At 32.9% G+C, this 24,355-nt stretch overlaps 1 protein-coding gene across 1 annotated transcript in view; it reads right to left on the bottom strand.

Moving 5' to 3' along the window:
- Positions 1–162: 162 nt before the first annotated feature.
- Positions 163–24,355, bottom strand: part of LOC114167089 (uncharacterized) — a 65,993-nt gene continuing 41,800 nt past the window's right edge. Inside the window, exons 3-5 of the mRNA XM_085668017.1 lie at positions 2,194–2,340; positions 1,098–2,084; positions 163–752 (exon numbers count right to left, since the gene is read on the bottom strand). Coding sequence (XP_085524143.1) covers positions 486–752; positions 1,098–2,084; positions 2,194–2,340 — 1,401 coding nt within the window. The 3' untranslated portion in view covers positions 163–485. The remainder of the gene's footprint in view (positions 753–1,097; positions 2,085–2,193; positions 2,341–24,355) is intronic.

Genomic DNA, 24,355 nt, shown 5'->3' with positions numbered 1-24,355 from the left:
CAATATAAAAATGAAGTGGTTGTCTAACCAATCCTCTCTTCAATTGATTTGGGAAGATAACTGAATTCTTCATGCATTCCAAATACTAATAAAATATATTATTAAATACTAAAATCGCAGATAATAAATTGATTCAGCAATACACTTGGTATCCTAGAGACAAAAGTTAACTACAAAAAGTACTCTCTCCAGAAACTACAAATAACCACACAAACTTCCAGTTACACAATCTACTATCTTAAATATACACGACTTCATCATGCAGTTTCTAATACTTTCTAATAGGTCTCTTACGAATGATACTCTTAAATTTTAATGCATAAATTTCATTATGCAATTTCTAATAAATTGGCTATTATAGAGCAAGTTATTTTTAATAACATATACTCTTGTCTACTAATCCATTCATGCTACGAAGTTCATAGTTCGCATCCGCATCCTATGAAGTTGCTCGGTCTTAGATGATACTGATCTTCCCATGGCCTTTAAGTGCAAGGAAAGCTAGATATTTCACTGCAATTGATCTCCACAAGTTTATTTGTTGTAGAGTCACATGAGGATGTCTCCCATCCCCATAAATCATCTTGAAATATACTTTCTTGTTTCTCTTCACTTGCGTCTTGGCTGGAAAATAGAAGATGTGTGTCACCATGTCCGACATCATATGATGTTTTAAACCTTTTTAATGCATGATATTCCTCTGAGTTAAGATACTCAGTATACAAAGTTGAAATATCCTCAAAACTAGCGTCCTGCAATGGTTTCAAAGAAAATAAACAGATGAATTCATTTCTAAAAGTGCTATATCAATATAACAAATTCAAGAAAATAGCGCAGTTCTCAAGTCCTATAGTCTCTATAATAACCCATCAATCCATCATGAATCACATCAAAGCCAACTCAAACTAGGCATTTTTCTTGAGTATCTTTCAAGAATCTACTCGAGAAAATCCTTATATATTGTGAAAAATATGACAAAATTCAAATCAACATAAAGCACACTACAACTTTTAACTTACTAAACCAGCATGAAAGTACAAAAACGAAAGGAGATACACTCATCAATGTTATTTGGACTTTGCAGAATAAATATTTACCAGTTCAGGGACGACTTCTGCATCTCTATAAAAGCTTTCGCAATATGCCCTTTTCAATGACTTTGATTGATTGACTAAATATTCATCGACTAATAATGAATTCGGGAGTTTAGGTAGAATTTGTGTAGTTTCTAATGGAGTTTGCGTAGTTTGGAAAGGAACTTCTGTAGTTTCAAAAGGAATTTGTGTAGTCTGAGAAGGAGTCTGCATAGTTTCTAAAGGAAACTGCAAAATTTCAAAAGGAATTTGGTTGGTTTCATGAGAAATCTGCATAGTTTCACAAGAAGTCTGCATAGTTTCACAAGGAATCTGCAAAGTTTCACAAGAAATTTGCATAGTTTCAGAAGAAGTATGGATACTTTCACAAGAAGTCTGCATACTTTCACATGGAATCTGCATAGTTTCACATGGAATTTGCGTAGTTTGAAAAGGAGTTTCAAAAAGAAACTGCAAAATTTCAAAAGGAATTTGGTTGGTTTCATGAGAAATCTGCATAGTTTCACAAGAAGTCTGCATAGTTTCACAAGAAATCTGCACAGGTTCACAAGGATTCTGCATACTTTCACAAGAAATCTGCATAGTTTCACAAGGAGTCTGCAAAGGTTCACAAGGAGTCTGCATACTTTCAAAAGAAGTCTGCATAGTTTCACAAGGAGTCTGCATAGTTTCACAAGGAGTCTGCATACTTTCAAAAGAAGTCTGCATAGTTTCACAAGGAGTCTGCGTACTTTCACAAGAACTTTGCATAGTTTCACAAGGAATCTGCAAAATTTCATAAAGAGTCTGCATAGTTTCACAAGGAGTGTGCATAGTTTCGTAAGAAATCTGCATAATTTCAGAAGGATTCCGCCCATTGTTGTTTTCATTTCTAAAATAGGCATCGTCATCCTGCTCAATTTCAATTAGTGACGGTTCTATAGGGGAGATGCATTTTTCTGCTTGATATGTTACCTGACAGATTGTTTCCATTCCGGTTAGAGTACCTCCCTGAAAAATAAAAAAGAAATCATATATATAATTACAAGAAGAAGTATCAATTGTCGGTATGTTGGCATGTCACAGTGTATGTATGTTCATGAAATATGCTTCAGCTTACGGATGGAACTCCTTCTGCTATCGCCTGATTTTCATAGTCAGAAACCACGCTTTTACTGGATTCCCCTTCATCACATATCAGTGCAGCAGTTCCTCCTTCAGTTTTTTTCTCAGGTTTCTTTATCAAGCGGCATAACACAAAAGCATTCTGAAAAAATTGGAGTATAGTGAGCATTCATTCTGCACAATTCACAAAAGTAAAAGGCCAAAACAAATGAGGCAAACGTAAGCAGAAGAAATAGACAGTCTGCCTGACAACACCTATGAGATAATCCCACTAATATCTTCACAAACAGGAAGACAATTACTAAACCAACAAGGAAGATATGTCCACATGGGATTAATTACCATTGGAGTAAGATCCTTAGCCAGACATATGATCAGAGCTAGAGCTTTGATAGTTCTACACGATTCAAGATTTCAAAATAATGATTCACAAAGTGTAATAGGGATTTTAGAGGTAGACCTAAATCAACCCTTTTCCCTTATTTATCTTGCTCCAAATTTCACACTAACTTTACAAGATTTTATAAATCACATAAACTTGGAAGTACAAACAATAGGTTTTGGAACCGATTGGATGGGTGAAAATCTACATTTAGATATAACCTTCATAGGAAGAATAAGTAATCATATTTCTTCCATGTATAGGATAAATACTAGACCATTAGAAGAAGCCATTAGTTCTCATGGTACACAATTCTTACCTGCTCAAGCCTTCACAAGAAGAAATGAAGGACATTTATGGCAAACACATTTACCCAGAGAAGAAAATAACTCAATTACAGCCCCTTCATCTGCCATCTTACACAACAGGTCTAGAGGACTTAGTCTAAGTTTTGTGGATTACACAAATATACCACGAATTGACTTAGAACAAGATAGGGTAGTTGAAAATAGGTATAGCACCTCAGCCATACCTGATAACGAACACATTTCCATGATGAATATCTTACAATACGAAGAAGATGAAGATGATGAAATGACTGAAGAAGAATGGAATCATCATCAAAAAAGTATCGCCATGTATAGACAAGGATCTTTGAATCCCTCTACAAACACAAATACTGAAAATATTTGTGATGAGACAGACGATATCATAAATAATTTCCTTGACAACTTGAATCTAGACAAAGAAGATAGCTCTTCAGTAATATCAGAACCTTTATCTACAATAGGTTTCGTCAATACAAGTGTAGGATCAGTAAACCCCAACAGTTATCAGTTAGATCATGGTGGTACACAAGATTATCCTACTGGGTTCATACCTAGAGAATCCCCAACAAGTGTTATCCTTTCAGATAATCAATATACAACACAGGGAAAAAGACTTCCAATAGAACCAAATTTCCCATTACCAAATCTTTTATTAAATATAGGAGGAATTGACCCTCAGTTATTACCAACATACATTGAACAATGGACTGCTACTGTAATCCGTGATTATGGTATCCATTACGAAAAAGAAGTTCAATCTTCACAAGAAATGATTGCCAAAGGTGAAACCTATTTAGGTGATATAGCCAGAGCATGTTGGGAATCTTTTAAACAAAAATACCCAACAGAATTAAATACATTAGTGATCGAACCTGGTCCTAATATTTATAATTTTTGTTCTCTAATACAAAGATTACTCACCTCCCAATCTGCAAATGATGGGAATACACTCAGACAACGAATTTATCTAGGACACCTAGAAAGGTTGTCTATAACATATTTTGGAAAAATTAAAGAATTTTTACAAGATTATCTCATGTATGCCTCCATAGCCGGATGCTTTCATGATATAAGTATTGGAGAAAAGATGTTTCTCAAACTTCCAGGAAAATTAGGTCAGAAAATTAGAGAATCCTGGAAAAACGATGAGGTAACTCCCATGTTAAATAACCTCTCAATAAGAATACAACACATTATGAAAATAATGGAAGACACTTGCACACATATTGCAATACAAAAACAGCTAAAAAATTCTGATTCTGGAATTTGTAAACAAATATACACTCCACAACAATACCATCAAAACAGACCTAACAAAAAGTATATTCCCAGAAGAAGACCTAAATATAACCAATCTTACAGTCAAAGGTCTCAATCTTCTATACAAAAACCTTCAAATCCTAGAAAAACTTATGCAATAAGATCTTCAAATTCTAGAAAACCTACTCTAAACCCTGACAGGCATGCCAGAAAATTTAGAGAAAATAAAAATTACAAACAAGCATTAAAGTGTTATGCTTGTAACCAAACTGGACATTTTTTCAAGAGATTGTCCAAACATAGCAAATCTTTACACAAAAGAAGCAGAGCTTATAAAATCCTGCCACATGAATCTTCTTCCAATTGACGAAGATGTATCTACTGATTCTGAAATATTATCAGTAGTTAGTATAACAGAATTCAGTGATGAAATTAATCTACAAAAGCAACCCAAAAATTATGATTTAATAAATGATTTCACAAATAATGAATTCATCCAAATCTACCCTAAAGAAAATAATTTCGAATTAAACGACAAATACAATGAATTAGGTGAAATATTAGATGATTCTGGATATTATCTAATGAATATAACTGAAACAAATACATGTTCCCATACATTACAATACTTTTCAGGACCAACATCTATTCCCTGCCAGTATTGTGATAGATATTTTCATAAATCACAAAGGGCTCATTGCCCTTTATGCTACAAAAATTTTTGTATAAAATGTATTACAACACATCTAAAAATACTAGAAATACCAATCTTTTTAGAACAAAAAGAGAACATAAAAGATAAAAACATAATTGATACTAGAACTTCAATTTTAGAAACCAGAATAAATAACCTCGAAGAAAAAATCCTTCGTATAGAACAAATAATTCAAGATTCTGAAACAAGCTTAATCTCAAAAAACATACAAAATAACATGATGGGAACCACAGAATGTACCTGATAAAGGTTCTGATATTACTGAAGAGCTATCTTCTTTGTCTAGATTCAAGTTGTCAAGGAAATTATTTATGATATCGTCTGTCTCATCACAAATATTTTCAGTATTTGTGTTTGTAGAGGGATTCAAAGATCCTTGTCTATACATGGCGATAATTTTTTGATGATGATTCCATTCTTCTTCAGTCATTTCATCATCTTCATCTTCTTCGTATTGTAAGATATTCATCATGGAAATGTGTTCGTTATCAGGTATGGCTGAGGTGCTATACCTATTTTCAACTACCCTATCTTGTTCTAAGTCAATTTGTGGTATATTTGTGTAATCCACAAAACTTAGACTAAGTCCTCTAGACCTGTTGTGTAAGATGGCAGATGAAGGGGCTGTAATTGAGTTATTTTCTTCTCTGGGTAAATGTGTTTGCCATAAATGTCCTTCATTTCTTCTTGTGAAGGCTTGAGCAGGAAAGAATTGTGTACCATGAGAACTAATGGCTTCTTCTAATGGTCTAGTATTTATCCTATACATGGAAGAAATATGATTACTTATTCTTCCTATGAAGGTTATATCTAAATGTAGATTTTCACCCATCCAATCGGGTCCAAAACCTATTGTTTGTACTTCCAAGTTTATGTGATTTATAAAATCTTGTAAAGTTAGTGTGAAATTTGGAGCAAGATAAATAAGGGAAAAGGGTTGATTTAGGTCTACCTCTAAAATCCCTATTACACTTTGTGAATCATTATTTTGAAATCTTGAATCGTGTAGAACTATCAAAGCTCTAGCTCCGATCATATGTCTGGCTAAGGATCTTACTCCAATGGTAATTAATCCCATGTGGACATATCTTCCTTGTTGGTTTAGTAATTGTCTTCCTGTTTGTGGAGATATTAGTGGGATTATCTCATAGGTGTTGTCAGGGAGATGAAAATCTTCTATTCTCCTATATCGGTAAAGGCTGGTTCGTTCAGAACTCAACCACCCTATGTTGTATAATTGTCTAGGATTCAAGGAATCTATCCTTGAGTTAGATCCTATATCTGTATTTTGTTGTATATCTACTAAATCTTCTAATCTTCTAACATTAGTAGTTGTTTGTCTGTTTAAGAATCTATCTAAGATTCCTGGATGTTGTATAAGATTTTGACTTCTAGTCTGATGTTCCCTTAGTCTTCTGGGGGTTCCAGGGAATCTTTGTGTGCTACTAGTTTCTGTTGTACTATTCATATTAATATTATCAGTTTGTGTTTGTGTAGAGGTATTGGTTTGTGCTATCATTACAAACTATTATTACTGTTTGAAGAGGGTGCTGCGTTGGTACTTGCAGCTTTTGAATCCTTTTTGGTTATCACTTTGATAAACTTTTGTGAATTTTTAAAAGTTGTTTTTATAGGTGTATGTGTCCCTAGGGACAGTTTTGATATTTGCTTTATAAGACCATCCATGTCTTTGGACATGTTTGTCTTTTTAGTAGAATCAATAATATGATTCAATTTTCTAGAAACTTCTTCTAGAAGAGCTATTATAGTGTTATTTTGTCCTATAAGGACTGTGTGTACAGGGTCTACCTCTGGAGTAGGTTTTTTATATACTACAGGAGGAGAGGTTGTAATTTTTTCTACAGCGGTTAACGCTGATTTGTAGTCGGAGCCCAAAAATGGCTGTATGTTATCCATAATAAAAACAAATATTTTAAAACAGTAAAATAAGAGAGCAGTGTAACTTGAGCAAAGCAGTAGTAAGCAGGCAAAGCGGAAAAGCAGTAGTAAGGGATAAGAGGCAGGAATCTACGGAATACACTGTAGAGTAATACTTATAAAAGAATATAAATAATCATAAGGCTCAAAAACTCTTTTTTTTTTTTTTTTTTTTTTTTACAAATCTGACTTCGTGTACCTCAACTGCGAGCCAAGGGGTTGTTATACCCAAGTGCTGTTAGCACTCCTCTTAATATATACTCCGTAATTATATGCCCACTACAAGCAATATAACCCAGAATACGAGCAGTGTTTGATTGTTTCTGTCAGATTAAAAAAAAAAATATACAAGAAAATATAAGTGTAAAGAGTGCCGCAATATGCAAAGTATTCCTCAACCCACAAAGGGAGATCATCTGGGACTTATAGTTCTGTCGGCTCTACTGGCCTTAACATGCCCGATCTTCAAAGGGTATCCTAGCGAATACAAACCACTTCAATTACACAGATATTCAAAAAGGTACCCAAGGATTTCTCGCTATGATACTAGGGAAAAGAGAAGAGAGGAATATAAACATAAAAGAGGTAAAACTTATGAGAATATAAATCTGGCAAAGCCGGTTAGATATTCTCTCATAAATTTTATTCTCAGAAAGACAAGATATAAACAGAAAAAAAGTAAACAGAAAGAATAAATTATGTGCATCATATGTTTTTAAGCCTTTAAATGATTATCGCATCTTTTTAATAAATATTACTCAGGGCATCCGTAGATGCCTAAAAGGAAACTACTCCATAAAGACTTACTCAGGTTCCAGTGGGAGAGGGGAGAGATCTGAAGTTCCTCGTTTATTTATGATTGAAAGCAAAGTATACAAGGGGGGGAAGATAGAGAGAGAGATTTGTAGAGAGAAGGCAGAGGAAAGAGTAAGCAAGGTTAAGAGAGAGGGGGAGGTTCTGAGTTTCTTGCCCAGCATAAGGGTCTTACAGACTCTTTTATAGAAAAAATTTTAACTTGTAACCTGTTGAACCGGTTTTAAATGACCGGTTACTTGTAGTGTCGGTCATGTGATAACTGTGTTGCTTTACCCTTCAGTCTATTACTCAGATAAGAGTAAAATTACTGTGTCACAGGTAAAACTTTCTCTATTGTCCTTTTCTGGAGACCATAGTGGACGTTAAGTCTTCTTGGTCTTCTTCAAGGATTTGATCAGAGTCTTCATTGTCTGAGGGAAAAGAAGATCCAGGTGTTCCTTGTCCATGGCTTCCTGTTTCTTCGTAGATTTCTCTGTATATCCTTTCCTTTTCAAATCTCTTTACTAGTAAAGGACTGGCTTCAATGGGGAAAGGATGGAATTTATTTCCCATAAACTTTTTCCAATATATCTTGGTGTTTACGGTTTCTTTCAGAAGGATGTATTCGGAGTTATCCTTTCTAGAGAAATTCCAGTTTGATCCTTCAACATATGCCTTCCAGAGCTGGTACTGGTAAAGCTTTTCTTTGTTTAAAGTTAGTCCTTTCAAGGTTCCATGTTGTAGATGGACATGGGCCTCAGGATTTGACTCTGTATATAGTTTTATCACATGAGTTGCCACGCTGTCAGGGTTTTTGGCACTCTTGGGAGAAGAGGTAATTTGTAGGCAGATGCTGGTCATATATTCTGCCTGTATCTCATTTACTACCGAATTTATTTCTTGGGTAAGAGAGTTGAACTTTTCGGTAGGGGGGATGATAAGTGTTTGGAGACATCCTGCCTCTAATAATAGGGAAGGACATATAATCAGGTCTCTGTATAGTTGGTTTCTGAAGGTCTTTAAATCAATTTGGGCCTTCCTAAAGATGAACTTGATCTGGCAAGTACATTTGGTGGATACTGTTTTACAATAGTCAGAGGACTCTTGACACAGTGTCTTTGTATCAAAATATGTTTGGGGTTTAACAAATAAACCGTTGTAATTTTGTGTTTCAGCATGTACTTCAAACAAGAATTCTTGTATGACATCAAATTTTGCGAGGAAAATGTTTGGGTTTATTTGTGGTGAAAAACTGCAAGAGGCAGCATAGGTATGTGTTTGGGTTTTGGGTTCGAATGCCATTCCCGTCTTTATCTTTTCTTCGTCAATAGTTCCTAGTTTTAAAGCCATTTGAGCTTCTTCTAGGGAATTAAAACCTTTGTATGTAGACCAGAATTGGTCCTGTTTTGCCTCAGAGAGGTCTTTGTATGAAGTATAAACTCCTTTGTTTGGCCCTGTAATTAAGGCATAATGTGTAAATCCTTTCCCAGAGGGAGAGGCTGATGAAGTTAATAAAACTCCTTTGTTATCTGCATTGCAGAAATTGTATAATGCACTAATGATGCTTTGTTTCACCTTAGTGACTTGTTGTTCATTCTGAACTGTGTACTTTGGAATATTCCAAATGTTGTCAATTAAAACATTTAATTTGACGTTTGTGTTGTCTCTACCAGGGAAATGGTAGGTATTTGTAAGTATTGGCAACTCTTGTTTGCCATATTTTGTGTATTGGTCCACCACAAAAGGGGACTTTACTGATTTAGGACCTAGAGGTCCTTTCTTTGTATTTTGTATAAATTCCATTCTGGGATTTTTGTACCTATAATAAGAGCAAAGAGGTTAGGCAATAAAATGTCTAATCATGTGAAGGTGTTGTTTTAAGGCCATGATGTTGGCCTTATACGAGGCAAGTGTATAGGCGTATTGAAAGGGGTTGTGTGGGAATAATTCATTCCTTCTTCGCCTTAACTTGGATAATTTTCTTTTAAACCTTTTTATTAGTCTAGATATTTCGATGGCAGGATTAGGACTAAAAATAGGACTAATTCCTCTTGGTCTTAATGATTGTATTGTGATCCTGAAACGGAATCCAGGAGGGATCTCAGGAACTTCAATGTGTATCATATCCATGTATTCGATTGTATAGAAGAATCTTTTGAATCTTACTTTTGTATGATGTACCTGGAAAGGATATCAGCAAACATATTGTCAGATCCTTTGATATGTTCAAAATTTATTATTTTTCCGGAGTTTATATAGTCTCTGAAAAGTAGCCATCGTCTGTGAGGCTTTTTGTCATTATTTATTTGGTTTTTTCCATATGAAACAATTGCTTCGCAATCAGTTCTAATGGTTATTTCTGGTTTATTTATCAAAAATAATTTAAATGCTTCTAAGGCATGTATAATTGCATTGACCTCATAATCAGTGCTAGTCTGGTAAACTTGTGGTTTTACGGTATATTTTCCAGAAGCATACCTGCATATTTGTTCATCTTTTTTAGACAGATATTTATTTTTCTTTCTTTTTAGGATGCTCCCCATCCAGCTTCACATCCATCACATTCAAGAACTAAGTAATCTGAATCTAATGGTAATTGCAAAGTAGGTAATTTATTTACCCTTTGTTTTATATCTTGGACTAGTTTTATGTCTTCAGAATTGAATTTTCTTTCTCCTTTTAGAGAAGTTTTATTGTATAAAGGGGCCGTGTATTTTCCTAAATCTGGGATGACATTTCTAGCATAATTTAAAAGTCCCAAAAAGGATCTTAATGTTTTTATGGCTTCCATTTTGTCAGGAAAGTCTTGTATTTTCTTAGAAATATGGGGTTGGAGTTTAATAGTTCCATTACCTATTTCTGTTCCAAGGAACTCAATGAAATTTTTACAAATTTCCATCTTTCCTTTTGATATAATTAAACCATATCTTTCAAGTTTGTATAGTACTTGTTTTAAGTGGAGATAATGGTCTTCTTTTGTTTTGGAAAAAATAAGTATATCGTCTATATAGACACATGTAAAAGATTTGCAGTCGTTAAAATGTTATCCATTTTTCTTTGAAAAATTGCTGGAGCATTTTTAAGACCAAAAGGTATCACATGCCATTCGTATAATCCTTCAGAACAGGAGAATGCTGTCCATTTTATGGATTCTGGTTCCATTTTTACTTGATGGAATCCACTTTTGAGATCGAATTTTGAAAACCATTTTGCGTTCTGAATTCGGTTTATAAGAATTTCTTTAGATGGAATCGTATATCCATCTTCAATTGTATTATCGTTCAAACATTTATAGTTGTAAACCATTCTAGATTTACCTCTTTTTTGTTCAGAAGATTTATTTACTATGAAAGCAGGACTCCTGTGAGGGCTTTCACTTGGAGCTATTACTTTCAATTTTAGTAGGTGGTCGATATGCATTCGACATTCTTCTTGTTCCCAGTTATTAAACTGTATATCTTTAGTTTTTATAATTAGATCTGGGTTAATTATGTTTAATTTACAAGTAATGGGGTCACGGTCCCAAAATTTTGTAGGATCTTCTCCTATTATGCTAGTTTTATTTAACCTATCCAAGATCTGTTGGATATTATCAAAAGTGATTGTTTTGGATATTTTTATGGATGAAAAAGAATCCATAGTATTATCTGAATAATAATCTATATCTTCTAAATTTTCTTTCATACAATCACATTTTTCTGGGGAATTAGGGTTAGTACATGAGCATTCCTCAGGGGATTGTCTCATATGGCTATCTCCACTAATTATGGGTGACATTTGTGTTTTGTCACTAATAGTGACGTAATCTTTATTTATAGTGATAGCTCTATTCTGGCCTAAAATAAAATCTAGGCCAATGATCATATGTTGTTTTGAAGGGACCAGGTTTTCTACCCGTATCGTTCTAAGGTGTATTTTTTGGCCAAAAAGGTCACAATTTGTGCTAAATTGAAGAGAAACATTGTTTATTTCTTCGTCATTTATCATTATTATCCCAGACATAGTTCTGGTTTTTTGTATATGTTTACTCTTAGTAATCATATATGAAGGTACTTTTGTTTTACAGACAACTGTCTCTGAACATCCTGTGTCTATGAGGGCCTGTATGATTTCTTCTTTAGCAGGGTTTTCGTTTTGTTTAGGAAAGTTTAATTTTACTAACACCTTAACAGATATTAGTTGTTTTTCATTGCAAACCAATGGGATACATTCTGTGGTTCCCATCATGTTATTTTGTATGTTTTTTGAGATTAAGCTTGTTTCAGAATCTTGAATTATTTGTTCTATACAGAATGTATCCCATTTGAATCCTCGTCAATACAAGTGTAGGATCAGTAAACCCCAACAGTTATCAGTTAGATCATGGTGGTACACAAGATTATCCTACTGGGTTCATACCTAGAGAATCCCCAACAAGTGTTATCCTTTCAGATAATCAATATACAACACAGGGAAAAAGACTTCCAATAGAACCAAATTTCCCATTATCAAATCTTTTATTAAATATAGGAGGAATTGACCCTCAGTTATTACCAACATACATTGAACAATGGACTGCTACTGTAATCCGTGATTATGGTATCCATTACGAAAAAGAAGTTCAATCTTCACAAGAAATGATTGCCAAAGGTGAAACCTATTTAGGTGATATAGCCAGAGCATGTTGGAAATCTTTTAAACAAAAATACCCAACAGAATTAAATACATTAGTGATCGAACCTGGTCCTAATATTTATAATTTTTGTTCTCTAATACAAAGATTACTCACCTCCCAATCTGCAAATGATGGGAATACACTCAGACAACGAATTTATCTAGGACACCTAGAAAGGTTGTCTATAACATATTTTGGAAAAATTAAAGAATTTTTACAAGATTATCTCATGTATGCCTCCATAGCCGGATGCTTTCATGATATAAGTATTGGAGAAAAGATGTTTCTCAAACTTCCAGGAAAATTAGGTCAGAAAATTAGAGAATCCTGGAAAAACGATGAGGTAACTTGTAACATCCCTTTTTTTTAATATACTGTATTATTTATTTTAAAACAGTTAGAAAAATTATATTCTATTTTTACTAACGTTTTGTATTTTATTATGATGTAGTTTAAGCATTAAAAATATTATTAAATAGGTGTGTGTAAAAAAAAAATATGAAGAATTTTCTAAAAGAAAAAAAAATAATATAGAAAAAAAAAAGAATAAGAAAGGATAAGAAGATAAGAAGAAAAGATAAGAAGAAAAAAAAAAGAAAAAAAAGGAGGATAATGATGGTTTGGATAAACATGCACATGCTTTGCTTTATATATATATAGAATGAGAGAAGTTACAGTGAGGTGAGAAAGTGAGAAAGTGAGAAAGAAAGAAAGAAAGAAAGGAGGGAGAGAGAGAAAGAAAGGAGAAAGAAAAAGAGAAAGAGAAAGAAAGGAGAGAGAGAAAGAGGAAGAGAAAGAAGAGAGAGAAAGAGAAAGAGAAAGAAGAGAGAAGAGAGAGAAAGAGAAAGAAGAGAGAGAAAGAGAAAATAGGGTAAGAAAGTTTAGAGCAAAGATTCAAAGAGATCCTAGTCCTCTTTAAATATTATCGTGCTCTTCAATCAATAAGGTAAGGGGGAGTGAGGTTAAGCTCTTATATATTAATCTTGATAAGCTCATGGGTTTTATATCAATCTTTTATTTATTTTGACTCATATACTATTCTTTTTACTTTCATTTAACTTATTTTCATTTATTATCCTTTTATATTTATTTTATTTAATCTCCAATTATATACTGGTCCTATTTATTTATTTTATTTTATTTATCTCCAGTTACGCACTGGTCCTATTTATTTATTTTATTTTTATCTCCAGTTACGCCTTGGTCCTATTTATTTATTTTATTTTATTTTTATCTCCAGTTACGCACTGGTCCTATTTATTTATTTTATTTTTTATTTATCTCCAGTTACGCACTGGTCCTGTTTATTTATTTTATTTTATTTATCTCCAGTTACGCACTGGTCCTATTTATTTATTTTATTTTATTTATCTCCAGTTACGCACTGGTCCTATTTATTTATTTTATTTTATTTACCTCCAGTTATGCACTGGTCCTATTTATTTATTTTATTTTATTTATCTCCAGTTACGCACTGGTCCTATTTATTTATTTTATTTTATTTATCTCCAGTTACGCACTGGTCCTGTTTATTTATTTTATTTTATTTATCTCCAGTTACGCACTGGTCCTGTTTATTTAGTTTATTTTATTTATCTCCAGTTACGCACTGGTCCTATTTATTTATTTTATTTAATTTAATTTATCTCCAGTTATGCATTAGTCCTGTTTATTTATTTTATTTAATCTCCAATTACGTACTGGTCCTGTTTAATTTATATTTTTGTTTATTTATAACGTTCTTACCCTTATCTAATTATTTATTTAAAGTTCTTGCTTTGATTCTTATTTTATCATTATTTTTACAATTAAAAATAAATAAATGTGAAGTGAAAGTATATGTTATTTATTTAGTGAGCTTGGATAGAAGAAAATTGCATATACATTTTATCGTTGTTTTATATTCTTTGTATATTGTTTATACAATGACATGAATTGATAGTCATCACATTTTATGACCTTTGAAAATACCCAAGAGTGTGTCAGTTAAGTAAGAGTTAAGTCTGGTTTCAATAAGTTGAGATTAAACCAGTGTCAAAGTATTTGTATTTGGGAAGTCACAGTTTGGTACACTGCGGGATGAAAGGCAGGGACCATGGTGGGGTCTAAGGAAGTTTTACCAAGTAGGTGAATATCTGGATAGTTCAGAATAGCGCCCTGGACTAGGATATTCATAGGCCAAACTTGGGACTATCCGATACCTGCTCGGCATCGCCAAGGTTAGGTAGTGAGTATATATCTCTTTTGTGAGCCGATGAATGGCTAATATTCTCGAGAAAGAAATAATTATGATTGTACCAATATTTTATGAGAAATACTCAACTACCTAATCACTTCCCAAAGTAACTTTTGATGTTCAGATTGGATCATCAGAAGTGGAATATGGATCCATATGTCTGGTAAAACAAGATCAAGTTTTGTGGTTGTAGGTCCAAATCTAGGCCCCCGGTGTCTGCATTGTTTGTTGAGTTTATTAAGATTGTTATTTAAGGCTTATAAAGACCTCACTCCTTTCATATTTTTCTTTCATATGTACCTGTTGCATGAGCAGAAGAGGAACCTGCTCAGTGAGAGTTGTTCGGGATGTTATTGGTGGATCTTCTGAAGATTGACTCATGGATAATTTCTATTAATATCTTTAGGAGATGTTAAAAATATAGAAAATCTTCTATTCTGATGTAGGACTCTTAATATTTAACAAATATATATTTTTGTAATATTTCATGAACAATTACATAGATGCAAACTACATATATGAATATGAAGTTATGTTATTATTAATGTTCTCTCAAGGATAATCGTATGGAAAAAAAAATGATTCCATATCTTTTAATAATTATTTAGTATAGTAGTCGGGGCGTCACATTGAGTGGTATCAGAGCAGTTCCTTCTGTCAAGACCTTGGGTATGGTGTCTTCCATGTTTGTAGTCTCTACTAGTAAGTAGAGGTGCAAGTTGTTTGTTTATACATTTTTCTTGTAAAAGAGAAATGCAAGATAAGTAGACTAATAAAAGTAACTAATAACAACAATTAATACTTGTAGTAAGGATAAGTTTTAACAATAGTTAAAAAAAAAAAAATCTAAAGAAAACTAAGGAAATTGTTCATTCTTTCAGGAAAAGATGGATAACGGACCAAACATTACCAATGAGTTGTTGGAAAGAATGACAATTGTCCTGGAAAATATGAGCCAAAAACAAAATGTTGAACCCATGGAAAATCAAGGATTAGAAACCTTTCGCAGGAATAATCCACAAAAATTTAAAGGGGGATTTAATCCTGAAGGAGCTCAGTCATGGATAGCAGAAATTGAGAAAATTTTCATAGCAATGACGTGTGCAGATGCAAATAGAGTCACATTTGCTACATTTATGCTCGTTGAAGAAGCTGAAAACTGGTGGAGATTTACAAAACAACAATTGGAGGATGAAGGGAGACAAATTACTTGGGAAACCTTCAAACAAAAGTTTCTGGAAAAATATTTTCCAGAGGATCTTCGGAGGAGGAAAGAAGTTGAATTCCTTAATCTTCGTCAAGGAATCATGTCTATAGGAGAATATGCAGCAAAGTTTGACGAGCTGTCAAAGTTTTGTCCTTACTTTCATGATAGAGTTGATGAACGTTCCCGTTGTTCTAAGTTTGAAAGTGGACTGAGACCTGATATTAAACAAGCAGTTGGTTATTTAGAGATTTCTTCCTTTCCCACTCTTGTAAACCGTTGTAGGATTTATGAGGATGATACTAAGGCAAGACAAACTCAATGGAGGCAAGGAGGGCCTTTGAGGCACAAAAGAAATGATTTTAATAATAAGAAACCCTACCAACGTTCATCTCATACTTCGTGGAATTCTTCAGGACAAAGATATTCCTCTGCTGCCAATAATTCAGGCATAACCAACCTTATCAAATGTTTCCACTGTGGAGGACCTCATCTGTCAAGAAACTGCACCACAAGGACTATAACTTGCTTCAATTGTGGGAAGTTGGGTCATTATCGTAATGAATGCAAAGAGTTAATTAAGGAGCAAGGAAGTGGAGGAAGCATCAACAGAGGAAAGAATCAACTTGGAAGACCAAAGACAACTGGGAGAGTCTTCACGATGAACGGTACTGAAGCTGTTCAATCTGAAGATCTAATCCAAGGTAAATGCATCATAAATGGTCACCTCGTTAATGTACTATATGATTCAGGTGCTACTCATTCTTTCATATCACATGAATGTGTCAAACATTTAAAGTTACCTGTCTCTTTATTACCATATGATTTAACTGTGTCTACACCTACCAATGTTCCAGTCACGACTTCACTTGCATGTACAAATTTCAATATTTCTATAGGGAATAGAAAATTTTCTGTAAATCTTATATGTCTACCCTTGTCTCATTTGGATATTGTTCTTGGAATGGACTGGTTATCTTCCAACCATGTTCTCCTAAACTGTCACGATAAGACTTTAATTTTTGAATCACACATAGGTGAAGTTTTTGACTCAAAAGAATTAAAAGAGAGTACTACCAACCACAATGAAATCCCAAAAGGATCTCAAGTATACATGATCTTAACTTCTTTAAAAGTCAAGGAAATTCCAGACATTAATAAGTTTCCTGTTGTTTGTGAGTATCTTGATGTTTTCCCTGAGGATGTTCCTGGGTTACCTCCACAAAGAGAAATAGAATTCACTATAGACTTGGTACCAGGATCAAGACCTGTGTCTATAGCCCCTTATAGGATGTCACCTCTAGGGTTAGCAGAGTTGAAAAAACAAATAGAAGAATTGTTGGATAAACAATTCATCAGACCTAGTGTTTCTCCCTGGGGTGCACCAGTATTGCTAGTCAAGAAAAAGGATGGAACAATGAGGTTGTGTGTGGATTATCGTCAGCTTAACAAAATCACCATTAAGAACAAATACCCCCTACCAAGGATTGATGATTTGATGGATCAATTGAGAGGTGCTGTGGTATATTCCAAAATTGACTTAAAATCTGGTTATCATCAGATTCGAGTCAAGGCGGAAGATATTCAAAAGACAGCTTTTAGGACAAGATACGGTCATTATGAGTACTTGGTAATGCCTTTTGGTGTGACCAATGCTCCTACCATTTTTATGGATTATATGAATCGTATTTTTCATGAATTTTTGGATAAATTTGTGGTTGTTTTCATTGACGACATTTTAATTTATTCCAAAAATCATGAAGAACATGAGATGCATTTGAGGATTGTGTTACAAATTCTAAGAGAGAGACAATTGTATGGAAAATGGTCAAAGTGTGAATTCTGGTTGAAAGAAGTTCAATTTTTAGGACATGTGATATCACAAAATGGCATTGCAGTTGATCCCTCAAAGGTTCAAGCGGTATTGCTTTGGGAACAACCAAAGAATATCACAGAAATACGTAGTTTCTTAGGATTAGCAGGCTACTATAGAAAATTCATTGAAGGATTTTCTAAATTAGCATTGCCTTTGACTAAGTTAACACGTAAGGGAAAACCTTTCGAATGGAATGAAGCATGTGAGTTTAGTTTTCAAGAATTGAAGAAAAAATTAACATCTGCACCTGTTTTAATCCTTCCTGACTCTACAAAAAATTTTGAGGTATATTGTGATGCATGTGGACAAGGATTAGGATGTGTGTTGATGCAAGAAAGAAAATTTGTAGCTTATGCTTCACGACAACTCAAGCAACATGAGCTTAATTATCCTACACATGATTTAGAATAAGCTGCAGTGGTGTTTGCATTGAAAATATGGAGACATTACTTGTATGGAGCAAGATTTGAAGTTTTTAGTGACCATAAAAGTTTGAAATACCTTTTTGATCAAAAAGAGCTAAACATGAGACAACGTAGATGGATGGAATTTCTTAAGGATTACGACTTTGAGTTGCAATATCACCCTGGAAAAGCAAATGTTGTTGCAGATGCTTTGAGTCGAAAGTCTATACATGCATCCATGATGATGGTGAAGGAATTGGATCTGATAGAATCATTCAGAGACTTGAACTTAGCTGTAAAACTTAGACCTAATAGCATATGCTTAGGAATGTTAAAAATATCAAGTGAATTCTTAGAAGAAATAAAAAGAGCTCAAGAAATAGATAAATTTTTACAAGAAAAGTTGATAGCAAAAGTTGAAGGAAAGGAATCAGAATTTCACAAGGATTCAAATGGAATCATCAAGTTTAGAGATAGAATTTGCATACCTGCAAAAGAAGAATTGAGAAAGTTGATAATGGAGGAAGCTCATAAGAGTAGCTTAAGTATTCATCCGGGTACTACAAAGATGTATCAAGACTTGAAGAAAATGTTTTGGTGGTCTGGGATGAAGAAAGAAGTGGTGGAGTTTGTTGCACGTTGTCTAGTGTGTCAGAAAACAAAAGTTGAACATAGAAAGCCTTATAGGGAACTACAATCCTTAGATGTACCGGAATGGAAATGGGAAAGCATATCCATGGATTTTGTGACAGGTTTACCAAAGACTGTGTCAGGTCATGATGCAATTTGGGTCATTGTGGATAGGTTAACAAAATCTGCTCACTTTCTACCTATTAACATTAGATTTTCCTTAGAAAAGTTAGCTCATTTGTACATAAAAGAAATTATCAAGCTACATGGAGTACCTTCTAGTATAATTTTTGATAGAGACCCTCGTTTCACATCTAGATTTTGGGATAGCTTACAAAAAGCTTTGGGAACAAAAGTTAGGCTTAGTTCAGCTTATCACCCTCAAACTGATGGATAATCAGAAAGGACTATCCAATCTTTAGAAGACTTGTTGAGAGCCTGTGTTTTAGAACAAACTGAAAGTTGGGAGAAATTTTTACCACTTATAGAGTTCACTTATAATAACAGTTTCCACTCAAGCATAGGAATGGCTCCATATGAGGCTCTATATGGGAGAAGGTGTAGAACCCCGTTGTGTTGGTATGAGAATGGAAATTCCTTAGTTTTGGGTCCAGAGGTAATTCAACAAGCAACTGATAAAATTAAAATAATCAGGGAAAAGATGAAAACTTCTCAAGATAGGCAGAAAAGTTACTATGACAAACGAAGAAAACCCCTTGAGTTTGAAGAAGGAGATCATGTTTTCTTGAAAGTTACACCTGTAACTGGAGTTGGTAGAGCTCTCAAATCTAGAAAACTTACACCCAAATTCATAGGTCCTTATCAAATCCTTAAAAGAATTGGTTCTGTCGCATACCAAATTGCTTTACCTCCAAACCTTTCAAAACTTCATAATGTTTTTCATGTGTCTCAACTTCGTAAATATATTCATGACCCTTTTCATGTGATAGAACCTGATATAGTACAGATACGAGAAAACCTTACTTATGATGTGCTTCCTGTAAGGATTGGAGATCGAAGGATTAAACAACTTCGGGGAAAGGACATACCTTTGGTAAAGGTATTGTAGAATCAACAAGATGAAGGTGATGCAACTTGGGAATTAGAAAGTAATATGAGAGAGATGTATCCCCATCTTTTTACAACCACGTGAATTTCGAGGACGAAATTCCTAAAAAGGAGGGGAGAAATGTAACATCCTTTTTTTTAATATACTGTATTATTTATTTTAAAACAGTTAGAAAAATTATATTCTATTTTTACTAACGTTTTGTATTTTATTATGATGTAGTTTAAGCATTAAAAATATTATTAAATAGGTGTGTGTAAAAAAAAATATGAAGAATTTTCTAAAAGAAAAAAAAATAATATAGAAAAAAAAAAGAATAAGAAAGGATAAGAAGATAAGAAGAAAAGATAAGAAGAAAAAAAAAAGAAAAAAAAGGAGGATAATGATGGTTTGGATAAACATGCACATGCTTTGCTTTATATATATATAGAATGAGAGAAGTTACAGTGAGGTGAGAAAGTGAGAAAGTGAGAAAGAAAGAAAGAAAGAAAGGAGGGAGAGAGAGAAAGAAAGGAGAAAGAAAAAGAGAAAGAGAAAGAAAGGAGAGAGAGAAAGAGGAAGAGAAAGAAGAGAGAGAAAGAGAAAGAGAGAGAAGAGAGAAGAGAGAGAAAGAGAAAGAAGAGAGAGAAAGAGAAAATAGGGTAAGAAAGTTTAAAGCAAAGATTCAAAGAGATCCTAGTCCTCTTTAAATATTATCGTGCTCTTCAATCAATAAGGTAAGGGGGAATGAGGTTAAGCTCTTATATATTAATCTTGATAAGCTCATGGGTTTTATATCAATCTTTTATTTATTTTGACTCATATACTATTCTTTTTACTTTCATTTAACTTATTTTCATTTATTATCCTTTTATATTTATTTTATTTAATCTCCAATTATATACTGGTCCTATTTATTTATTTTATTTTATTTATCTCCAGTTACGCACTGGTCCTATTTATTTATTTTATTTTTATCTCCAGTTACGCACTGGTCCTATTTATTTATTTTATTTTATTTTTATCTCCAGTTACGCACTGGTCCTATATATTTATTTTATTTTTTATTTATCTCCAGTTACGCACTGGTCCTGTTTATTTATTTTATTTTATTTATCTCCAGTTACGCACTGGTCCTATTTATTTATTTTATTTTATTTATCTCCAGTTACGCACTAGTCCTATTTATTTATTTTATTTTATTTACCTCCAGTTATGCACTGGTCCTATTTATTTATTTTATTTTATTTATCTCCAGTTACGCACTGGTCCTGTTTATTTATTTTATTTTATTTATCTCCAGTTACGCACTGGTCCTGTTTATTTATTTTATTTTATTTATCTCCAGTTACGCACTGGTCCTGTTTATTTAGTTTATTTTATTTATCTCCAGTTACGCACTGGTCCTATTTATTTATTTTATTTAATTTAATTTATCTCCAGTTATGCATTAGTCCTGTTTATTTATTTTATTTAATCTCCAATTACGTACTGGTCCTGTTTAATTTATATTTTTGTTTATTTATAACGTTCTTACCCTTATCTAATTATTTATTTAAAGTTCTTGCTTTGATTCTTATTTTATCATTATTTTTACAATTAAAAATAAATAAATGTGAAGTGAAAGTATATGTTATTTATTTAGTGAGCTTGGATAGAAGAAAATTGCATATACATTTTATCGTTGTTTTATATTCTTTGTATATTGTTTATACAATGACATGAATTGATAGTCATCACATTTTATGACCTTTGAAAATACCCAAGAGTGTGTCAGTTAAGTAAGAGTTAAGTCTGGTTTCAATAAGTTGAGATTAAACCAGTGTCAAAGTATTTGTATTTGGGAAGTCACAGTTTGGTACACTGCGGGATGAAAGGCAGGGACCATGGTGGGGTCTAAGGAAGTTTTACCAAGTAGGTGAATATCTGGATAGTTCAGAATAGCGCCCTGGACTAGGATATTCATAGGCCAAACTTGGGACTATCCGATACCTGCTCGGCATCGCCAAGGTTAGGTAGTGAGTATATATCTCTTTTGTGAGCCGATGAATGGCTAATATTCTCGAGAAAGAAATAATTATGATTGTACCAATATTTTATGAGAAATACTCAACTACCTAATCACTTCCCAAAGTAACTTTTGATGTTCAGATTGGATCATCAGAAGTGGAATATGGATCCATATGTCTGGTAAAACAAGATCAAGTTTTGTGGTTGTAGGTCCAAATCTAGGCCCCCGGTGTCTGCATTGTTTGTTGAGTTTATTAAGATTGTTATTTAAGGCTTATAAAGACCTCACTCCTTTCATATTTTTCTTTCATATGTACCTGTTGCATGAGCAGAAGAGGAACCTGCTCAGTGAGAGTTGTTCGGGATGTTATTGGTGGATCTTCTGAAGATTGACTCATGGATAATTTCTATTAATATCTTTAGGAGATGTTAAAAATATAGAAAATCTTCTATTCTGATGTAGGACTCTTAATATTTAACAAATATATATTTTTGTAATATTTCATGAACAATTACATAGATGCAAACTACATATATGAATATGAAGTTATGTTATTATTAATGTTCTCTCAAGGATAATCGTATGGAAAAAAAATGATTCCATATCTTTTAATAATTATTTAGTATAGTAGTCGGGGCGTCAATATAACCAATCTTTTAATAATTATACTATACTAAATAATTATTATTTGATAAAAAGATGTGGAATCAATTTTTTTTTCCATACGATTATCCTTGAGAGAACATTAATAATAACATAACTTCATATTCATATATGTAGTTTGCATCTATGTAATTGTTCATGAAATGTTACAAAAATATATATTTGTTAAATATTAAGAGTCCTACATCAGAATAGAAGATTTTCTATATTTTTAACATCTCCTAAAGATATTAATAGAAATTATCCATGAGTCAATCTTCAGAAGATCCACCAATAATATCCCGAACAACTCTCACTGAGCAGGTTCCTCTTCTGCTCATGCAACAGGTACATATGAAAGAAAAATATGAAAGGAGTGAGGTCTTTATAAGCCTTAAATATCAATCTTAATAAACTCAACAAACAATGCAGACACCGGGGGCCTAGATTTGGACCTACAACCACAAAACTTGATCTTGTTTTACCAGACATATGGATCCATATTCACTTTTTGATGATCCAATCTGAACATCAAAAGTTGCTTTGGGAAGTGATTAGGTAGTTGAGTATTTCTCATAAAACATTGGTACAATCATAATTATTTATTTCTCGAGAATATTAGCCATTCATCGGCTCACAAAAGAGATATATACTCACTACCTAACCTTGGCGATGCCGAGCAGGTATCGGATAGTCCCAAGTTTGGCCTATGAATATCCTAGTCCAGGGCGCTATTCTGAACTATCCAGATATTCACCTACTTGGTAAAACTTCCTTAGACCCCACCATGGTCCCTGCCTTTCATCCCGCAGTGTACCAAACTGTGACTTCCCAATACAAATACTTTGACACTGGTTTAATCTCAACTTATTGAAACCAGACTTAACTCTTACTTAACTGACACACTCTTGGGTATTTTCAAAGGTCATAAAATGTGATGACTTTCAATTCATGTCATTGTATAAATAATATACAAGAATATAAAACAACGATAAAATGTATATGCAATTTTCTTCTATCCAAGTTCACTAAATAAATAATATATACTTTCACTTCACATTTATTTATTTTTAATCGTAAAAATAATGATAAAATAAGAATCAAAGCAAGAACTTTAAGTAAATAATTAGATAGGATTAGAACATTATAATTAAATATAAAAATATAAATTAAACGAGACCAGTGCATAACTGGAGATATATTAATTGAAATAAATAAACAGGACCAGTGCATAACTGGAGATAAAAATAAAATAAATAAATAGGACTAGTGCGTAACTGGAGGTAAATAAAATAAAATAAATAAATAGGACCAGTGCGTAACTGGAGGTAAATAAAATAAAATAAATAAATAAATAGGACCAGTGCGTAACTGGAGGTAAATAAAATAAAATAAATAAATAAATAGGACCAGTGCGTAACTGGAGGTAAATAAAATAAAATAAATAAATAGGACCAGTGCGTAACTGGAGGTAAATAAAATAAAATAGGACCAGTGCGTAACTGGAGATAAATAAAATAAAATAAATAAATAGGACCAGTGCGTAACTGGAGGTAAATAAAATAAAATAAATAAATAGGACCAGTGCGTAACTCGAGATAAATAAAATAAAATAAATAAATAGGTCCAGTGCATAACTGGAGGTAAATAAAATAAAATAAATAAATAGGACCAGTGCGTAACTGGAGATAAATAAAATAAAATAAATAAATAGGATCAGTGCGTAACTAAAGATTAAATAAAATAAATAAACAGGATCAATACATATTTGGAGATTAAATAAAATAAATAAATAAACAGGATCAGTATATAATTGGAGATTAAATAAAATAAATATAAGAGGATAATAAATGAAAATAAGTTAAATGAAAGTAAAAAGAATAATATATGAGTCAAAATAAATAAAAGATTAATATAAAACACATGAGCTTATGAAGATTAATATATAAAAGCTTAACCTCACTCCCCCTTACCTTATTGATTGAAAAGAGCACACTAATAATATTTGTAGAGGACTAGAATCTCTTTGAATC

This window comes from Vigna unguiculata, chromosome 10, assembly GCF_037176805.1.
Source record: "Vigna unguiculata cultivar grain cowpea cultivar isolate G323 ecotype 2 chromosome 10, ASM3717680v1, whole genome shotgun sequence".
NCBI classification, from domain to species: domain Eukaryota; kingdom Viridiplantae; phylum Streptophyta; class Magnoliopsida; order Fabales; family Fabaceae; genus Vigna; species Vigna unguiculata.
Note: the sequence above shows the minus strand (reverse complement) of the source record. Positions and strands in the feature narration are given on the sequence as shown.